This window comes from Coenobita brevimanus, chromosome 52 (assembly GCF_032717465.1).
Source record: "Coenobita brevimanus isolate Jiangsu-jjx chromosome 52, ASM3271746v2, whole genome shotgun sequence".
NCBI classification, from domain to species: Eukaryota; Metazoa; Arthropoda; class Malacostraca; order Decapoda; family Coenobitidae; genus Coenobita; species Coenobita brevimanus.
This window is the reverse complement of record NC_137005.1, coordinates 7,964,468-7,983,258: the sequence shown is the minus strand read 5'-3', so window position 1 is coordinate 7,983,258 and position 18,791 is coordinate 7,964,468. Positions and strand designations below refer to the sequence as shown.

General features: G+C 40.9%; 2 protein-coding genes across 2 annotated transcripts in view; one reads left to right on the top strand and one right to left on the bottom strand.

The window, feature by feature from the left end:
- Nucleotides 1-473: 473 nt before the first annotated feature.
- The window catches only part of LOC145400388 (NFX1-type zinc finger-containing protein 1-like), a 37,027-nt gene continuing 18,709 nt past the window's right edge, over nucleotides 474-18,791 (top strand). The window contains exons 1-3 of the mRNA XM_080272903.1: nucleotides 474-628; nucleotides 9,119-9,230; nucleotides 13,251-13,474. Coding sequence (XP_080129029.1) covers nucleotides 13,251-13,474 — 224 coding nt within the window. The 5' untranslated portion in view covers nucleotides 474-628; nucleotides 9,119-9,230. The remainder of the gene's footprint in view (nucleotides 629-9,118; nucleotides 9,231-13,250; nucleotides 13,475-18,791) is intronic.
- LOC145400442 (uncharacterized) lies at nucleotides 10,615-11,946 on the bottom strand. The gene has a single exon (XM_080272956.1). It carries the CDS (start codon nucleotides 11,944-11,946, stop codon nucleotides 10,615-10,617), a length of 1,332 nt encoding a protein of 443 aa, XP_080129082.1.

Sequence of the window (18,791 nt, the reverse complement as noted above, 5' to 3'; positions counted from 1 at the left end):
AATTTGGTAATGAATATTGAGGACTTTGGTAATGTGGCCAATTTCAGATCTAGCAACCCTGATTGTCACCCAACCATGTAATGGCAAAACACTCACTCAGGTTTGTGAGCACACGACTGCACTTGAGAGGGGTAACAGTAGGGGTCTTGGATGAAGCCATGGTGGTGATGTAGTATTCCACGAGGCAAAAAAAGAAATGCAGACGGATGAATGGGCAACTGATCAGTAGGGCAGGGCACAGGAGACAGGCAGCTCAGCCAGTCTGTCTGGCGGCGTGCAGTTTGAATTGTCGAAATGGCAGGGATAACCATGTCGAACAACGAAAAGGGTATGGATAAATGTCAAAACAACAAATTGTTGAATAACGATCGGTTGAAAAACGAGGGTTTTGGTGTATTGGAGATTATGATGATTGTGTTGGAATTTAGCTGTTGTGATGATAACGACAAAAGTTATTGTCTTTTATCACAGTTGTTGGGGAGGCAGCCTGGTCATATTGCAGTGAACCATGCAACAAGCAACTAGACTGTGAACATTATTGTGTTGGTAAATGTGGCCAGTGCTTCCATGGCCGCCTCCATGTATCCTGCCGCAAACCTTGCAAGAGGCCCCTTGTGTGTGGACATATGTAAGTATTGCAGTATAATATTTTGTACTTTGTTTAACATCATCTCTGTGTTGGCATCTTTTATATGTTATTGCTACTAGACAGTTTTTCTTGTCATCTTTTATATTTTATTGCTACTATACAATTTTTCTTTTTGTCATCTCTTTTATTTTGTTGCTGCTAGACAGTTTTTCTCATTGTCTTTTATATTTTATTGCTACTAGACAATTTTTCTTGTTGTAGACTTTCTGAACTGAAGTAGTTAAGTACAATATTCCTTTTAATAACCCTTTCACTAAAGAAGTCTCCCTTAAATTTCACACCATTGTGATACACACCCCTTAACTCACCATCTAAATTCTATTTTTCTAATTAAGATACAAAGCTCAGAAGTGTTATGGTAGAAAGTAGAGTTCAACCCTTTCAGTATGACCATGGCTCACCATCCATCACATCCACATCTGAGATTCCTGTGTGTGTCAAGCTTTAATTTGTTTGTTTACTCTGCCACTGAGTGGCAAAGAAGGGAAGCATTTGGAATCATATTTAGTTTGGTAATTCGTGTAATTTGGGATAAATTTATCATATGGAGACAGAAGGGAGGAGAGAGTGGGGAAGGAAGAAAGGAGGATGGCAGGCAAGATAGAGGAAGGGAGGGGGGGAGCGTGTTGCATGGATCCTGTTACTTTTGCAAACAAAATGAAGTAAAGAGGAAGGAGGAAAAAAAATAAGATAGTGGCTTGTGCTTTGTAGAGGTCATGCCCCTTTAACAGGATTAACTGATGAGATTAATAGTGGAGGAGATGAGCTTCATATGACATCCAGTCCTCATTTAGTAAGTTTCGGTAACCAATCTGACATTGTGAAGTAGTCACAATAATGATACAGAGTGTGGTTCAAAATTGTACTTACAAATGTTCTTGGTGGATAGATGCAGAGACAAGAAACAAAATTACCTCTGTGCCTTGTAATCTGGAAGTTCATTATGAATGAGCTAAAGGTGGTTTAACTATCACACAACATGGAGACCAAGCCTATCTATCTATCTGTCTATCTATTGGTAGACGCCTCAATCCCGTACGGGGTGACCACAAACAAGTTGCCTCCAAGTCACCCTGTCCCCCGCCATTTCACTGCCCTGCTCCCAACTCACATCCTCCTCTCTCATATACCTCTCCACCCCATCCCTCCATCTCATCCTCAGCCTCCCCCTCCCTCTCCCCCCCTCCACCTCACTCACATACACTCTTCTCATCAGTCTCTCACCCTCCATCCTCATCACATGGCCAAACTACCTCAGTGTGTTCCACCTAATGCATCGTATCACGTCCACATCCACACCACAACGGTCCTTTATATCCTCATTTGTCAGGCTGTCTCTCCGTGACTCCACAGGCTCCTCTTAAATAACTCATTTCCACTGCTCTCACTCTTGACTTGTGTCCTTCCAACAATGTCCAAGCTTCACTTCCATACGTTATAGCCGGTATCACAATATTGTCATGTAGTAACTTTTTTCTTCCATGCTCACTTCCCTGTTTCTAATCACTGCTTTCAAGGAACCAACAACCTTTCTTCCTTGTTTTACCCTTTCAAGCACTTCACCCTTCAAACTTCCATCCTTACTTATCACTACCCAAGTACTTAAACGTACTCATATTTTCCATTTCCTCACCATCCAACCTCACTGTACATTCACTGACTTCACCTTTCTCAAAAACCATCACTTTACTCTTCTGTACATTCACCTTTAGATTCCGTTTCTTACACACTCTCCCAAACTCATCCACGAAGCCCTGCAGCTCCCCTTCGTCTTCACTCAACAACTCAGTATCATCTGCAAACAACAGTACAGGGATTTTCCAAACACTGCCCTCTCCCACCAGGGCCACTCCAACATCCACAACCCTACTTTGTACCTCTTTTATTACCCCATCCTTGTACAGATTGAACAACCATGAAGACATGACACATCCCTGTTTCAACCTAACCTTCAAAGAGAAAAATTCACTCAGTTCACCATCCACACGCACTGCAGCCTTCGCACCATCAAACATACTCTTTACAGCATTCAACAACTTCCCATCTACTCCATATATTCTTAATACTTTCCACAATCCTTGTCTATCGACCCTGTCATATGCTTTCTCCAAATCCATGAAAGCCACATACAGCTTCTTTCCCTTCTCTAGAAACTTTTCCGCTAAAGATCTAAGAATATATATCTGATCTACACAACCTCTTCCTTTCCTAAAGCCTTCCTGTTCTTCTCCAACTAATTCCTCTGTTCTTTCCCTATCTCTGTCAATAAGTATCCTACCATACATTTCTCCTATTACGCTAAGAAGACAAAATGCTCCTATGATTACCACACACTTCTTTTTCCCCTTTAACTTTGTACAAGGGAATAATGATACCTGACTTCCAATCCTCCAGGACTCTACCTTCCTCCCAGGCCAATCTGCACATCTTCCACATCCATTCTACTACTATCTCTCCCCCATGCTTCAGCATTTCACCACACTATCAATTCCTGGGGCTTTCCCCAATTTGACTTTCTTTATTGCTTCCACAGCTTCTATCCTACTGATTTCTTCCTATCTTCTCACCTCCCTCCTCCTCCCAGCCATTCCCCAGCCACTTATACTCGCTTTACTTCCATCCTCTATGTTCAACAATTCCCTAAAGTGTTCTCTCCATCTGCTCACTTTTTCTCCTTTCTCCACTAGTAATCTACCATTTTTATCTTTCACTCCCCTGCTAACTTCACTACCACTCTGTCTTACTCTCTTCACCTCTGTCCAGAACATTATCTTACAGTCCCTCCACTTTACACTCAAATTCCTTCCAAATTCCTTATCCACTCTCTTCTTACTCTCTCTTACTAATCTTTTCACCTCTCTCTTACTAATCTTTTTACCTCTCTCTTCCCTTCTACATATAACTCTTTCTTCAGCCTTTCAACTTTTTCCACACCCCTATTTCTCATCCATTCATTGTATGCTTTCTTCTTTTGTACCACAGCCTGTCTCATCTCTTCATTCCACCACGCTGCTCCTTGCATCCCCCTCCGTCTTCTCTTCACCCCACACACCACATCACATGCTGCACATATTTCTTCTGTGAATATCCTGCACTCACCTTCTAAGCCAGGGTTAAATATTTGTGGCCAGCTATCCAAACACCTCCCCCTCCCCTCTCACTCCCCATATCCTCTGAATTTCCAAGGTGTCTGAACTAAACATTCACATTGTTTATTATACCATGTCATTGAATTCTTAATTGGCTTTAGACTGATTTATGCATGAGTTTTAGGTACAGTCGCATGATGGATATCAGTTTATGAAGCACTAACGCAACGAGAGGACAACAGGCTTTCGTACAGTAGTCTGTATTTAATTTGCAGTGCTACGAGACTATTTGCCCTTACGTTTAATTTTGTCCCCTGTAATGTAGCATACAGAGTTAAGGGTAATTGGAAAAATAATAAGTTGTAGGGAAATCAAGTGCCATAATGCAAACAGATGTTGACTTTCATTGTTGTAAAAGGATGGCATTCAGAGGTTTGAGCTTTATGTAGACATCATGACAATACTACTGTATTGACAACATGTCTAGTCATGACAAAATGTCTAGTCGCTGCTTCTCTGAACTGTTTGTATGCATTCCTCCACCTTTACGACGGGTGCGTAACACCCGTCAAGCAGCAAACTCTCATCCCTTTTCCGTCCAGCTCTTTAATGCAGGAGTTAACCGTTACTCCGAGTCCTTCATTTATGCAACAGGTCAACTCTGGAACTGTCTCCCTCTGTCTGTATTTCCTGCTTCCTGTGATCTCAAGTCTTTCAAACACAGTGTGTCCAGGCATCTCGAAATGATCGGATCTTGAATTTGGCTCCCTCTTGTATTTTGTTCTTCTCTTGGAAGGAACAGTTTTTGTGGGCTCGTGGCCTTTGGTTCCTTCTTCCTAGCATAAAAAAAAAAAAAAAAGTAAATAATTAATAGCCATACTTTATGTTATTGCCAACAGGCCTTATTTTATGTTCCATATTTTGAAACAGAGTACTGTTTTATAATTATCCCAAACTGAAATGGTATGGTACGTGCTTCGGTATAGGTGTAACCTAGTACCTGAAATGCACGTACTGAAACACTGCAGTGCGACCTGGAACTTCACGAGAAGGAGGTAGGGGTGGGGGTTGGAGGCATGGGGGAGGGAGGGAGGGATATCTTTGTCCGGAAGGCTGACCTTGGCATTGGCCACAGTGCTTCGATCTTTAACCGGCATTACCAGTTCTCAACATGTTGGCTGCTAGAGCTAGTAAGATAGGTTGCTAATGTGTTGCTAACATCCAACTTCTCTAATATGTCTTGAGTAAGCTGTTACATTTTACTCTCTATGTGCTAAGGGGTCTTTGTATGCAGCATATGTTAGGAGTGTGATGCAGTATGGTAGTGAGACCTGGGCAGTAAAGGAGGAGGATGTTTGCAGGCTCAGATGTACAGAAATGACAATGATTAGGTGGATGTGCAGTGCGTCCCTGCGTGCAAGGTCTGGGGAGGCTGGGTTTATGATGGAAGAGTTGAGAGGTGGGATGGGACTGGAGTGTATTGGTGTTGTGATGAGGAGAGGTAGATTGAGATGGTTTGGGCATGTGGAGAGGATGGGGGATGATAATTGGGTGAGGGAGGTGAGAAGTGTTAATATTGGGGGTGGGGTTGTGAAGGGTAGACCAAGAAAGGCATGGAACAAGGTCATTAATTATGACCTCAGGGTTAAGGGACTGAACAGAGAGGCTGCAATAGATCGTGCAGCATGGAGAGCCGCCATTAGGTGACCAAGGCCGACGCATGCAAGCATGTTGGAGCCTTTAAAAACGAAACAAAACGAATACCATAGCCTTCCAATACCGGTATGTCTTAAAATGGGCGTATGGTGAATTTCCAAGACATTGCTTATATTTAGAAGTTGTAACACTTGCAGAATTTGCAGCACTGATAATGCTAAATTGATTATAAAGTCTATATCACATTTACTATGCATTTTTTGACAAACTGTTATAGCAATGCTCAATTACCTTTCCATACTCTACCTATTGACAAACTGTTATAGAGATAGCCCGTTACCTTTCCATACGCTACCTATGGTTAATGTTTGTCGGTACAGTTTTGAAACGTCCTGTCTAGTTTATGAAAACAATGGGTGTCACAGAATATGTCTTGGACCATGCCATGATAACAACTAGGTGTATCATACTGAAAGGGTTAAACAGGTACTCTAGTTCATATACTGTATATTTTGTGAGTATAGGATGTTGCAAGTCTCATATTGGGGTAGCCCAGTTTGCACTAGAGGGATGAAATACAGTAAACTCTCAGTTATCCATCGTCACAATATCCTGTGCTGCTGACTTGGCTCTATTAAAGCAGTATCCGGCAAAATTATGGAATGTCTGGTATCGAAAAGGGATGGAACCAGCAGTTCTATACAATATCTGGTGCTGAGGTGTATCAACTGGCTCATAAACAGTAGCTAACCGGCACTGTATTACTTTACTGTATCATTATTTTATTGTATTTTATGCTTAACCCCTTGAGTACTGCTGGCAGTTTACAAGGGGTTCACAATGGGTGTAATTTTTCCACTGAAATATGAAAGTGTCCATTTATTTTATTTTTTTTATTTATTTTTATTTTTATTTTTTTTTTTTTTTAGGTGATCTGATGATGTAGTTTTCATGTCTAACACTAATTGCTTACAAATTTTAAATAAGCTCATTTTGTATCAACTGGCTCATAAACAGTAGCTAACCGGCACTGTATTACTTTACTGTATCATTATTTTATTGCATTTTATGCTTAACCCCTTGAGTACTGCTGGCAGTTTACAAGGGGTTCACGATGGGTGTAATTTTTCCACTGAAATATGAGTGTCCATTTTTTTTTTTTTTTTTTTTTTTTTTTTTTTTTTCCATGTCTAACACTAATTGCTTACAAATTTTAAATAAGCTCATTTTTTTTTTTTTTCCTCCAAAAATATCTTGCAGTTTTAAAAAGTAATTAAAAATCCATTTTGAATGGAAGAAGGGTTCAAACAGGTACCAAATACATGCCAAAAGTACAGGTTTACTTTCCTAAAGACACATACACACATACGACTTAACACAAAATACAATTATATAATGTTATAACAAGTAAAATTCCTTGAAAATAAATATTAGCAATATTGTGGATTGTGCATATACATGTTCTAGTATAAAAAAAAAAAAATCAGTTTCAGTTCATATACAGTACACTTGAACCTAACATTCATCAACACAAAAAGTGTTCAAACTGATACCAAATGCGTGTCAAAAGTACAGGTTAACATTTCTAAAGACGCTGACACATGACAAATAGGATATACAGTTATACAATATAATAAAAAGTACAAATCCTTGAAAACACAATAATAATAATCCATCATCCAATCTTACATTGCCCCATGAGGAGCATAGGAGCCCAGGAATAGGCAGTTGGTCCCAACATTTAAGATGAGAGTGACCAGCCTCACTCATCCCTGAGTGGCATTACATGAGCAGTCAACCCCAATCTCCCCATGGATATGAACCTTCACCGGCTTGATCCGATTGGAGCGCAATAATTACCCACTAAACCATCGGGCGCCAAAATTGGGTAATATGGTTACCACCCAGCGTAGTAAATGGTTTCCTGGTGTACAGGAAACCATTTGGCTTGTCACTCAGTGTAGAGTCACACACAGGCAGAACAAAGGGGAAAGAATGAAGGAAAGAAAGACAGAAGAGGGAGCGTAAAGTTACCCATAGGCAGAAGGACAAGGAAAGAATGAAGGAAAGAGAGACAGAAGAGGATGGAAGGAAAGAAGGATGGAGGAAAGGGCAGACACCCAAGAGCAGCAGTACGTCAAGTGAGTGGATGGTGAGTTCCCCCACCTACCACAAAACAATAGTAATAAAAATGTATAATGATAAGTGGGTCATAAAGTGGGTGGGGGATGTGGTAGGTGTGGGCAGTCACCATCCACTCACTCGTTGTAGAGCTGCCGTTGGGTGACTGTCCTTTCCTCTCATCTTTCTTTTCATCCTTCCTCTTGTGTCTTTCTTTCCTTCATTCTTTTCCTTCATCCCATGGGTGACTCTACACTGAGTGAGAGGCCAAATGGTTTCCTGTACACCAGGATGCCATTTACTAAGCTGGGTGGTAACCATATGACTAAATTATGGTGCCTGGTGGTTTAGTGGGTAGTTAAGGCGCTCCAGTTGGATTGAGCCTGTGTAGGTTTATATCCAAGGGGTGGTTGGGGTTTGTTGCTCACGTAATGCCACTCAGGGACATCTTAAATGTCAGGACCAACTTGCCTAGCCCTGGGCTGCTACATTCCTCATGGGGAAACATAGGATTAGATGATGGATGGATGGATATAATGATAGTGATAAAAGCCTACAGGACATATTATTAGCCTGCTTAGCATTCCTAGTGCCACAACCATAATGAACTGTACTGTAAGGCAGACCTAGCCTACAGGACATATTATTAGCCTGCTTAGCATTCCTAGTGCCACAACCATAATGAACTGTACTGTAAGGCAGACCTAGCCTACAGGACATATTATTAGCCTGCTTAGCATTCCTAGTGCCACAACCATAATGAACTGTACTGTAAGGCAGGCCTAGCACATGGTTTTATGCTAAAATACCTTTCTGACTCGTGAAAAGATGTATTACTTTCATAAACTCATTAGTAAATCATCTCAGTGCACTTATTAGAAGAGAGAACCATCAGCTTGACAATCAGATGATCAGTGTTTACATGTCTCTACAAGTGAGCTGTAATACTCCACACAATTTCCTTGTTTTATTACTAAATTTTTCAGTCTGATCTTTGTCTTTTTAATCTACACTTTTTTGTGGTTCATTTACCTGTATATCATTTTCTTATATGTAACCTACCTATAATAGTTGTTTATGAGCCTGAACATACAGGAGAGAGGCAGTCCCTCCGGCAGGTAGGCACGCCATTGGCAACACTCTTCACGCTGGTGCCACATCCCGCAGGCAGGTCTTATACCCTTCAGTGCACATTTCCAACCTCCTTGGTGATGGTCGATTTAAATTCTGGTGACCAAAAGTTTTTCAGCCGTATTGGACTATAGTCGAGTTCGGTCCCACTAACGAATATTACGCAGCTTGACTTTATTCGCGTTTAGTACGCAAAGAGTTCATTTTCATCTTTTACTAATGGGAAAGTTTTTAGGACACATTCAAGATGGATAGTAATACAGTATCTGGCACGACGTCGAATATTGAGCCAATGGGGGGTACTAGACGTATCTGATGTTTTGCTTTAACCAGCATAGGGCGTGGCTGAATTACTCCAGATAATTGAGAGTTTACACTGATACAGTACATGCCAAAACAATTGACTGAAATTTATTAACAGTACTTATTATTAACATTATTATTGTTGTTTTTATCATAACTATTTTTTCAGATGTAAACAGCCATGTGGTGCCGAGTGTCCATCATGTCAAGAAACGTGTCAGTGGAAATGTATCCATAGCCGATGTAGACAGCCATGCGGAAGACCATGTGAACCTTGCAAGGTATTCATTCCCTCCCCCTCCTGCCAGTGCAGCAATGTTGTTGATATGCTATAGATCTTGGCTCTGTTGGTATTATAGTGGCCCCTGGGTCATGTACAGTTCAGTACAGAATATGATCTCTGTGAATGACAGAGATTTAACGACCATAATTGGATGGGGTCCTAAGTCTAGGCTACTGTAGCCCTGAATATTAAGGGGAGGGGACTAAACTACCTACTTTGAAGGATTATACAAAACTGAAAAATCTCTGTTTTTCTCTCGGAGATACAAAACCTCTTGTGTAGTGCAGGACTGTCACTTTGACTGGTATATGGTAGATTGAGAGGGCTGTCTCTCTGTGCTAAGGGATCTTTGCATGTGGCATGCATTAGGAGCGTAATGCTGTATGCTAGTGATAGCTGGGCAGTAAAGGAAGAGAATATTCGTAGGCTTAAGCGTACAGAAACGACTGATTAGTTGGATGTGTAATGTGGCCTTGAATGTGGGGCCTGGGGGCTAGGATTACGAATGAAGAGTTGAGATGAAGGATGGGACGGGAATGTATTGTTGTTGTGATGGGGAGGGTTAGATTGAGATGGTTTGGGCTTGTTGAGAGGATAGCAGATGACAATTGGATGTGGAAGGTTGGAGTAGGGCTGTGACAGGCAGACCAAAAAAGACCTGGGATGTGCTTATAGAGTGTGACCTCAGGAGTAAGGGACTGAACAGGGCAGCTTCCAGAGATCAAGCCATGTGGAAAGTCACCATTACATCACCAGTTCCGGCGGCGCATGCAAGCATGTTGGAGCTTTTATAAATGATATGACACAGTATGATGAGGTAAGGTAGCAGATATTAAAAGCTTTATTTCCAACAAACTGCTATGACATTGCAGTACTGTGTCTCCTAAATAGCCAGTGGTAAATAGTCAGGTACACCTGTGCTGTAAGGAGTTCCACTTTTCTGACATTATAGTAGCCGCAGCGAGAATTGAACGCCAGGGTGTGGTCAGGGGCTTGACCGGGATTCCCCCAGTCTTGCCACGTCTCCACATGTCACCAGCCCGCTCTCCATCCTCGCCCCTTACTCGCACTCTCTCTCTCTCTCTCTGAAAAATAATGTACTTCCGAATTTTTTTTCTCTCTGAAAAGTAGGTAGGTAGGTAGGTAGGTAGGTAAGTTGGTAGGTAGGGAAGTAGGTAGGTAGGTAGATAGATAGATAGATAGAGGTAGCAACACACACACACACATACACACACACACGTTTTTTTTCTCTCTCTCTCTCTGAAAAGTAGTGTATTTCCGAAATTATTTTGGCTTTTTTTCCACACCACCATTGAGGTAAAAGTCTAGGCGCGTTTTTTTTATAGAGGTTTCCCCATGAGGCATAATCCTCTCTCTAATATTTAGTCCGAAAATTCATCGGAGAATTCATCGGAGCTTTCTGAAATGTGTATGATGAATGAATCCACATACATTTCAATTGCTCTGTCTTGCTTCGTGTCGTGTTCCTGAAGGTCTTCGGCATGTCTGACTGCTTGTTTCCAGTTTTCTGAAGTGACGGCACTTATGGCTTCTGTAACCAGAGGTTTGAGGTCAACCATTTTAAAGCTGTTCCTTTTCGCTATGTAGCACTTCACTTGAGCCCAGATCAGCTCTATGGGATTATATTGGCAGTGGTACGGTGGTAGTCTCACGACGCGATGGCCTGCTTCTATAGCAATTGTATCCGTCACATATCTTTTCGTGTCCGTACGGTAAGTCTTTGTCAGCTCATATAACTCAGCTTTTGACAAAGCATCACTGACTGCAACTCCCTTTTGCATCAGCCAGTTCTTGATGTCGGCTTTTCTCCATGAAGATGTAGGCAATTTCTCCACTTGTCTGCTATGGTACGATGCATTATCCATCACAATGACTGAGTTTGGTGGAATGTTGGGTAGCAGCTGCATACGGAACCATTCTTCAAAAACTGTAGCATTCATCTGATGGTGGTAATCACCATCATGTTTTGCTTGAAACACCAGCTCACCATTATTGATGAAACCGTCTGCTGTTCCAGCATGGAGAATAATCAGTCGTGCTCCTTTTCCTGTGGGCGGCTTAACTCCTGTTGCTCCTTGAGATGAAGTATCAGTCCAGCACTTTCCAACTGTGTAGTTTTGGTTCACCCAAGTTTCATCAAGGTAAACAAAGGTGTGGCCGGACTGTTTAAGCTGCCGCATTTCTCTTAAAAATCTTGACCGAGCTGCAGCGACATCAGTTCTTTCCATAAGGAATCTTCGGCCATCAACCTTTGCAAATCTGAATCCTGTTTTGAGCAGGACCTTGCGAAGAGAAGTTTTGCTACCACAGTAGCCGATTTTTTCACTGAGCTCTTCTTTTATTTTGTACACAGTTGGAATTTCTTTCCTCTCATAAAACCCCAAGACAGTTCTTCTCAATACACACTTGTCAAAGTCATCAAAACCTGTAACAGGTTCAGCACGAATCTTCTTCTTTGGTGAGGTGAACGTGGGTTTCTGTGGTGCAGCTTGAGATGAAGAACAAATTCTTCTGACTGTTGATTTGCTTGTCTTGGTGGCCATAGCTGTGCGTGCAACTGCTTTTGAGAGTGGCATTAAAGGTGCTCCATTTTCCTTTTCTTCTAAGAAGAACCTGCTTACGTTGTAGATAACAGCCTTAGCTTGGCTGTGAAGGTGGCCATATGGCGAGCTTGAAACAGGAGAACGATCCATAGCGAGACTGTACTTGTCTGAGGGCAGGTCAGTTCTGGCGAGTGTATAATTATAGGTCAGGCGGAGGTATCGGCAAGGCCGCACTCCCCCGCTCATATGCCACATTCAGGAGGGGGGGGAAACCTTTATACAGAAAAAACTCCTTGATTTTTACCTCAGAGGTGGTGTGGAACAAAAGTCATAATAATTTCATAATTAGTTTCGGAAATACACCAGTTTATATAGAAACCGAGAGAGAAAGAGAAAGCCAGAGACACAGGGTAAGGATCATGGAGCGGGGCTGCAGCAGTGGCTGATGGTCGGTGACATGTGGATATGGCTACAATGGGGGAATCCCCAGTCATCCCGCCTGCCCCACCACAGCGTTCATTTCTCGCTGCGGCTACTATAGTTTGATCCCTTTATAATCCCATTCATATTTTCAAAGCCTTGTCATTGTATTCACTTCGAATTCATCAGTCAGCTGCATTAATCATGTAACATTCAGTTACAGCACTGTACTTACTAAGATAAGAATATTTTAGGATGAATAGTTGTATACACCAGGCCTAGTGTTGGCTGTAGTACCTCCACAGACTCCGTCATTTGAGCATGAGATTCTGTTCTAGCTACATCTGACAGTTTCATTCAGTTTAGGAAGGATATCATTGGGTTTAGGGAGATCAGAAGCAACCACAGGGTACTAGTCTTCTTTGTTTTATCCTAGCTAATGATGAGATGAATGTGTAGTGCTTCCGTGAATGACAGGCTTGAGTGGGGTGGGACTGCGAGTGAAGAATTGAGCCAAGGGATGGGACTTGAATGTATTAGTGATAAGTGGATTGAGATGGTTTGGCCCAGTGGAGAGGATGGTGGATGATTACTTGATGCAGAGGGTGAGAGGTGTGAATGTTGAGGGCAGAGCTGCGAGAGGCAGTCCGAAAAAGTCTTTGGACGAGATCATCCCGTAGCATCTTGGCGAAGAGAGAGGCTGCCAGAGATCAAGTGGTGTGGAGATCTGCCATTAGGTGACCATGATTGTCACATGCATGTTGAAGCTTTTATAAGTGAAATGAAACAAATGCCAGATTGTTTTATTTTATCCGGACTAATGCCAGACAATATTGTTCAACTTAGAAAAAACTGTATTGAGCTGAATGGGATAGAAAACCAAAAGTCCCCTTTCATTCTTATGATTTTTCTTATATGTTCAGGGTGTTTGTGGAGAAAAAAATGCATTGTTGGCTGTTCAGTACATTTTTTTTTTTTTCCCCCTCTATCTTATTGTAATTTTATTTGTCCTGTTAAATATATTTTATTTTCAGATGAAATGTCCCTGGAAATGTGAGCACCACCAATGTAAAAAGCATTGTGGAGAAAAATGCTCAAGACCACCATGTGATCAACCATGCAAATTGACTCTAGAGAAGTGTGGTCACCCTTGTATTGGTTTCTGTGGCGATCCTTGTCCACCAGTTTGTCGAGAATGTGACAAAGAAGAGTTGACTGAATTTATTCTCTCTGGTTCAGAGGAGGAACCTGATGCTAGGTAATGTTTGTTTTCCTTTCTTTCAATACAAATACCTTTCATGTATAGGGTGTCCCAGGAAATGTGAGAGAAACTTCAGGAGGTTGTTCTTAGGTTTATTTTATTTTATAATGGTACAGCACAGTGTATCAACAGGAGTTCAATTCATTTCTGTTACAGTTACTGGTCACTCTATCTCTGAATTGTGGGGAAGACCATTTTCACTCATATGGCCATCAGCAATTGTAGCTCTGTACCATTGTAGTTGGGAATTAGACCTATGTTACCATGTTTCATTCACAAATACTCACCATTGGTATAAACTATCAGTCACATCCCCCCCCCCCACACACACACACACACACCACTCGCTGGTGAAGTGGTAACGTTCTCGCTTGCCATCTGGTAGACGGGAGTTCGCGCCTCGCTCAGGTTGCGAAAAGTTTCACTGACGAAGTGGGTGGTTACTGTCCCCCTGGAGCAAGGGGACGGGTGTGTGCGTGTGTGAAGGTCACAGCCTTGCCCTTAGATCGGACTATATGAGCTCTCAGCTCCCTTCCGGGAGGGTAAAAGCTGACGATCGCGACCATCAAGTGATCCTGACCGACCCGGTGAATTACACACACACACACACGCACACGCATGTCCACACATACTACCAGATATACAAATAGCAGAAAAAGTAATACAGGAGGAGTTAAGTAGATTAGACAGAGGAAAAGCAAGTGGTCCTGATGAAATTTCATGTTGGGTATTACGAGAATGTGCAAAGGAATTAAGTAAACCATTATTTTTAATTTTCAAGAAATCCTTGAGTCAAGGTAAACTACCTGATATTTGGAAAAAAGCAAATATTGTCCCCTTATTCAAGAAAGGAAATAGACAAAATCCACTCAACTTCCGACCAGTATCACTGACCAGTGTTGTAAGCAAGGTATTAGAAAAACTTATAAGAAAAGCTTGGGTAAATCATCTAGAAGAACACAGTATGATAACAGAAAGACAGTTTGGTTTCAGAAAAGGAAAATCATGTGTTACTAATCTGTTGAGCTACTATGACAGAGTAACAAACACAATACAGGAAAGGGAAGGATGGGTGGACAGTATCTATATAGATTTCAAGAAAGCTTTTGACACAGTACCACACCAAAGACTTTTATGGAAACGGTACCATCAAGGAGGAATTCGAGGCAAACTGTTTTGTTGGATGCAAGACTTTCTCATAAAAAGAGAAATGAGGACAGTACTAAGAGGAAACTACTCATCATGGAAAGAAGTGACTAGTGGAGTACCACAGGGTTCAGTGCTGGCACCAATCATGTTTTTAGTGTATATAAATGATATAAACAGTAACACTGGAAATGAGAGCTATCTGAATATGTTTGCAGGTGATGCAAAAATACAAAGGAGAATTACTAGCACAGACTCTTGTAGGGAGCTACAAGAAGAAATAAATAAACTTCATGAATGGAGTAGTACATGGCAGATGGAATTCAATGTGGACAAGTGTCATGTAATCAAGTTTGGTAAAAGTGGAAAAAGACCTGATTGGGATTATAAGTTAGGAAATAAAACCGTATACACATCAGAAAGAGAGAAAGTCCTAGGTGTGATTATCAATAACGGACTATCTCCGGCTGACCACATCAGCGAGAAGTACGGAACATGTATACACTGCTTGCAAATATGAGAATAGCATTCACATACATAAATGAAGACATGCTAAGAAGGATAATAGCATCATTCATTAGACCAACCCTGGAATATGCATCAGTAGTCTGGAGTCCTCGTCTCAAAAAGCATATAGACAAGATTGAAAAAGTTCAAAGGGCCGCTACAAGATGGATACCAAGCTTAAGGGACCTAAGCTACGAAGAAAGACTAAATAAACTGAATCTACCAACACTACAGGAGAGAAGGAAAAGAGGTGACATGATAATGCTACATAAGTGCATATCAGGAAAGGAGAAAATAGAGATAAATGATTACTTAACATATGGAGAAGAATCAGCAAGAGGACACTGCAAAAAACTGCCTAAGAAGAGAGGTGATAAAGATGTAAGGAAATTCAGTTTCCCAAACAGAGCAGTTGATCAATGGAATGCACTACCAAATGAAATAGTGTGTGCCAAAACAATTCTCAAATTTAAGGATATGTACGATAAATATGGTTTAAGACACGGGACAGTACGAGCTTGACTCATTCCTGTAAAGATACAATTAGGTAAGAACAATTAGGTAAGACACACACACACACACACACACACACACACACACACACACACACACACACACACACACACACACACACACACACACACACACACACATTCTATAATTTGGGAGTGGAAAAATTTGTACCAGGAGTAAGAGGGAAAGAAAACAGGAAAAAGGAGTGGTTTAATAGAAGGTGTATGATAGCAAAAAAAGAGAGAGATAAGGCGTGGAACAATTGGAGAAAGAGAGGTAATGACAGAACAAAGGAAGAATATAAAAGAACAAGAAATGAATACACAAGAATACGTAGAGAAGAAGAAAGGAATTTTGAAAAAAGTATAATTGACAAATGCACGGATGAACCCAAACTGTTTTATAGATTTGTTAATGGCAAACTGAAACAAAAGGAAGGAATCACCAAGCTGAAAATAGAAGGAGAGGTCTTTAAGGATGCGGCAATGCAAGCAGAAATAATGAACAAACGTTTCCAGTCAGTTTTCACTAAAGAAAAGGAGCTTGTGGAAGGGGAGGGAGTGATTAGAAATGTTCCGGTGATGAAAGATATAAAAGTGGAGGTACAGGAAGTGTATAAATTACTGGAAACTCAAGATGTAAGGAAAGCCCCAGGACCTGATGGAATTTCTAATTGGGTACTGAAGGAATGCAGAGAACAACTGGCGGATAAAATTCACAGCTTAATTGTATGCTCACTGGAAGAGGGGAAAGTGCCAAAAGAATGGAAGAGGGCAAATGTGGTACCAGTTTACAAGGGAGGGAACAGGGAAGAACCCCTGAATTATAGACCAGTGTCTCTAACCAGCATGGTCGCAAAATTGTGTGAGAGAATCCTGAAAGACAGATGGATAAAATATCTGGAAGAGATGAATATTTTGGCTGAATGTCAGTTTGGATTCAGAAGTGGAAGGTCATGCGTTTCTAACTTGTTGAGCTTTTACTCAAGAGCGATTGATGTGGTACAGGAGAGAGATGGTTGGGTGGATTGTGTGTACTTAGAGAAGGCCTTTGACAAGGTACCTCATAAGAGACTAATGTGGAAACTAGAATATATAGGAGGACTAAAGGGGAAACTTCTGGAATGGATGAGAGACTTTTTGAGAGACAGACTAATGAGGACAGTAATAAAGGATAGGATGTCTGGATGGAGGGAAGTAACAAGTAGAGTCCCTCAAGGCTCGGTGTTGGCGCCAGTAATGTTCCTGATTTACGTAAATGATATGGTAGATGGAGTGAACAGTTATGCAAGTCTGTTTGCTGATGATGTAAAGATCTTGAGAAAGATAGAGGTTGAGGAGGATTGTAAAATACTGCAGGAGGATTTGGATAGGATACACAATTGGAGCCGGACGTGGGAAATGAAATTTAATGTAAAGAAATGTAAATTATTGGAAATGGGTAAAAGTACCAGGAGACCATCACTAAATTATTTTTTGGGTAATGAATTAATCACAAAAAGGAGAGAAGAGAAAGATTTGGGAGTGCTGGTCCAAGATAGTTTGTCACCAGAAAAGCACATTAACAAGATAGTTGGAGAGACTTATAAACTCTTGACTAACATAAGAGTAGCATTTCATTATATGGATGAGGAAATGATGAAAAAATTGATAGTGGCCATGATCCGCCCCAGGTTAGAATATGCAGTGGTAGTGTGGTCCCCACACAAAAAGAAAGATATAAACAAGATTGAGAGAATATAAAGAACAGGAACCAAGATGGTCCCCAGTCTGACAGACCTGTCATACAGAGAGAGGCTGGAAAAACTGGATTTGCCTTCGTTAGAGGAAAGGAGAAAGAGGGGAGACATGATTGCAGTGTTCAGGACCATGGTGGGAGTAGATAAAATTGACAAAGAAGATCTGTTTGTATGGGATAAGAGAGCAACAAGAGGACATGGAATGAAATTGAAAAAGTCAAGCTGCTTGAAGGATATCAAGAAATATAGCTTTCCTTACAGAAGTATAGACTTATGGAATAGCCTGGACAAAGAGATCGTCCAGTCTAGAAACTTAAACGAGTTTAAAGCCAAATTTGACTTACTGAGAAACAGCGACGGAAACCCACGAGCATAGTACATTCCGTGTATATCACAATTAGGTATATTAGGTAAATACTTAAATATTTGGAACGACTTAGACAAAGAGGTGGTGCATGAGAAAAACATTCATGTGTGTAAAGGTAGACTTGATAAATGTGGATATGGAGACAGGACAACACGAGCATTGCTCAATTCCTGTATACTATAAATAGGTAAATACAAATAGGTAAATACACACACACACACACACGCACACACTTACTTACTTACTTACTTGGTGTAACATACAATACATCAGTGTCATTTAAACAACACATCATAAACATTAAAAATAACACCAAGACTCAATGCCTTAACCCCTACACCGCTGGCTTGTTTACCAGTGACTTGCGTGTGCCGCGGGGTTATTTGGGCTCCGACAGACTCTCAAAAAATATTTGCCAAAAATCAGTTATTAGTCCTAGAATAATAAAATTACATATGCTTATGGCACAACCTTCAGCTTTCTCCTGGAGTGATTGTTGAGCCTTCGTCGGTTACCGTAGGACTTGTAGAGACCTCTGAAGTAGGGTAACGAAGTCTCCACTTTACACTTCCCGACAACCCGTAATATGATTACCACAGCCAGATACAAACACTATAAACACTATTCTACAATTTTCAAGTAGTTTGGGATCCATACTTTAAAAAAAAAAAAAAAAAAAAAAAAAAAAAGTGAAAGCAATGGAAATTACGAGCGCGTCTGATCGTCGCACTGGCACTAGTTCGCTTTTGTTACTCTGTCATTTATTATTCATAAAACCCCTCACACTTTATATTTCTATTACTATATAACACTTATATATATCTACAGTCTTTATCCATAAGTTTCCTTCAGTAGTATTAGTTTATTGTCACTGTAGGGATTCAATTTCTTTCAGTAAAATACGTAGCATTCACTTTCTTGTCCTGTATACTGGCATTGAGAGTGAATGTCACTTTCATCTTCACTCTCATAACTCATAGCATTCAGACATGCTAGAGTGAAACTTTCACTTTCATTACTCCTAGGGTATATACTCGTATTCT

Bases quoted from the DNA above. Each gene is read 5' to 3' on its own strand.
- LOC145400442 (XM_080272956.1), bottom strand. From the start codon at position 11,946: ATGGATCGTTCTCCTGTTTCAAGCTCGCCATATGGCCACCTTCACAGC.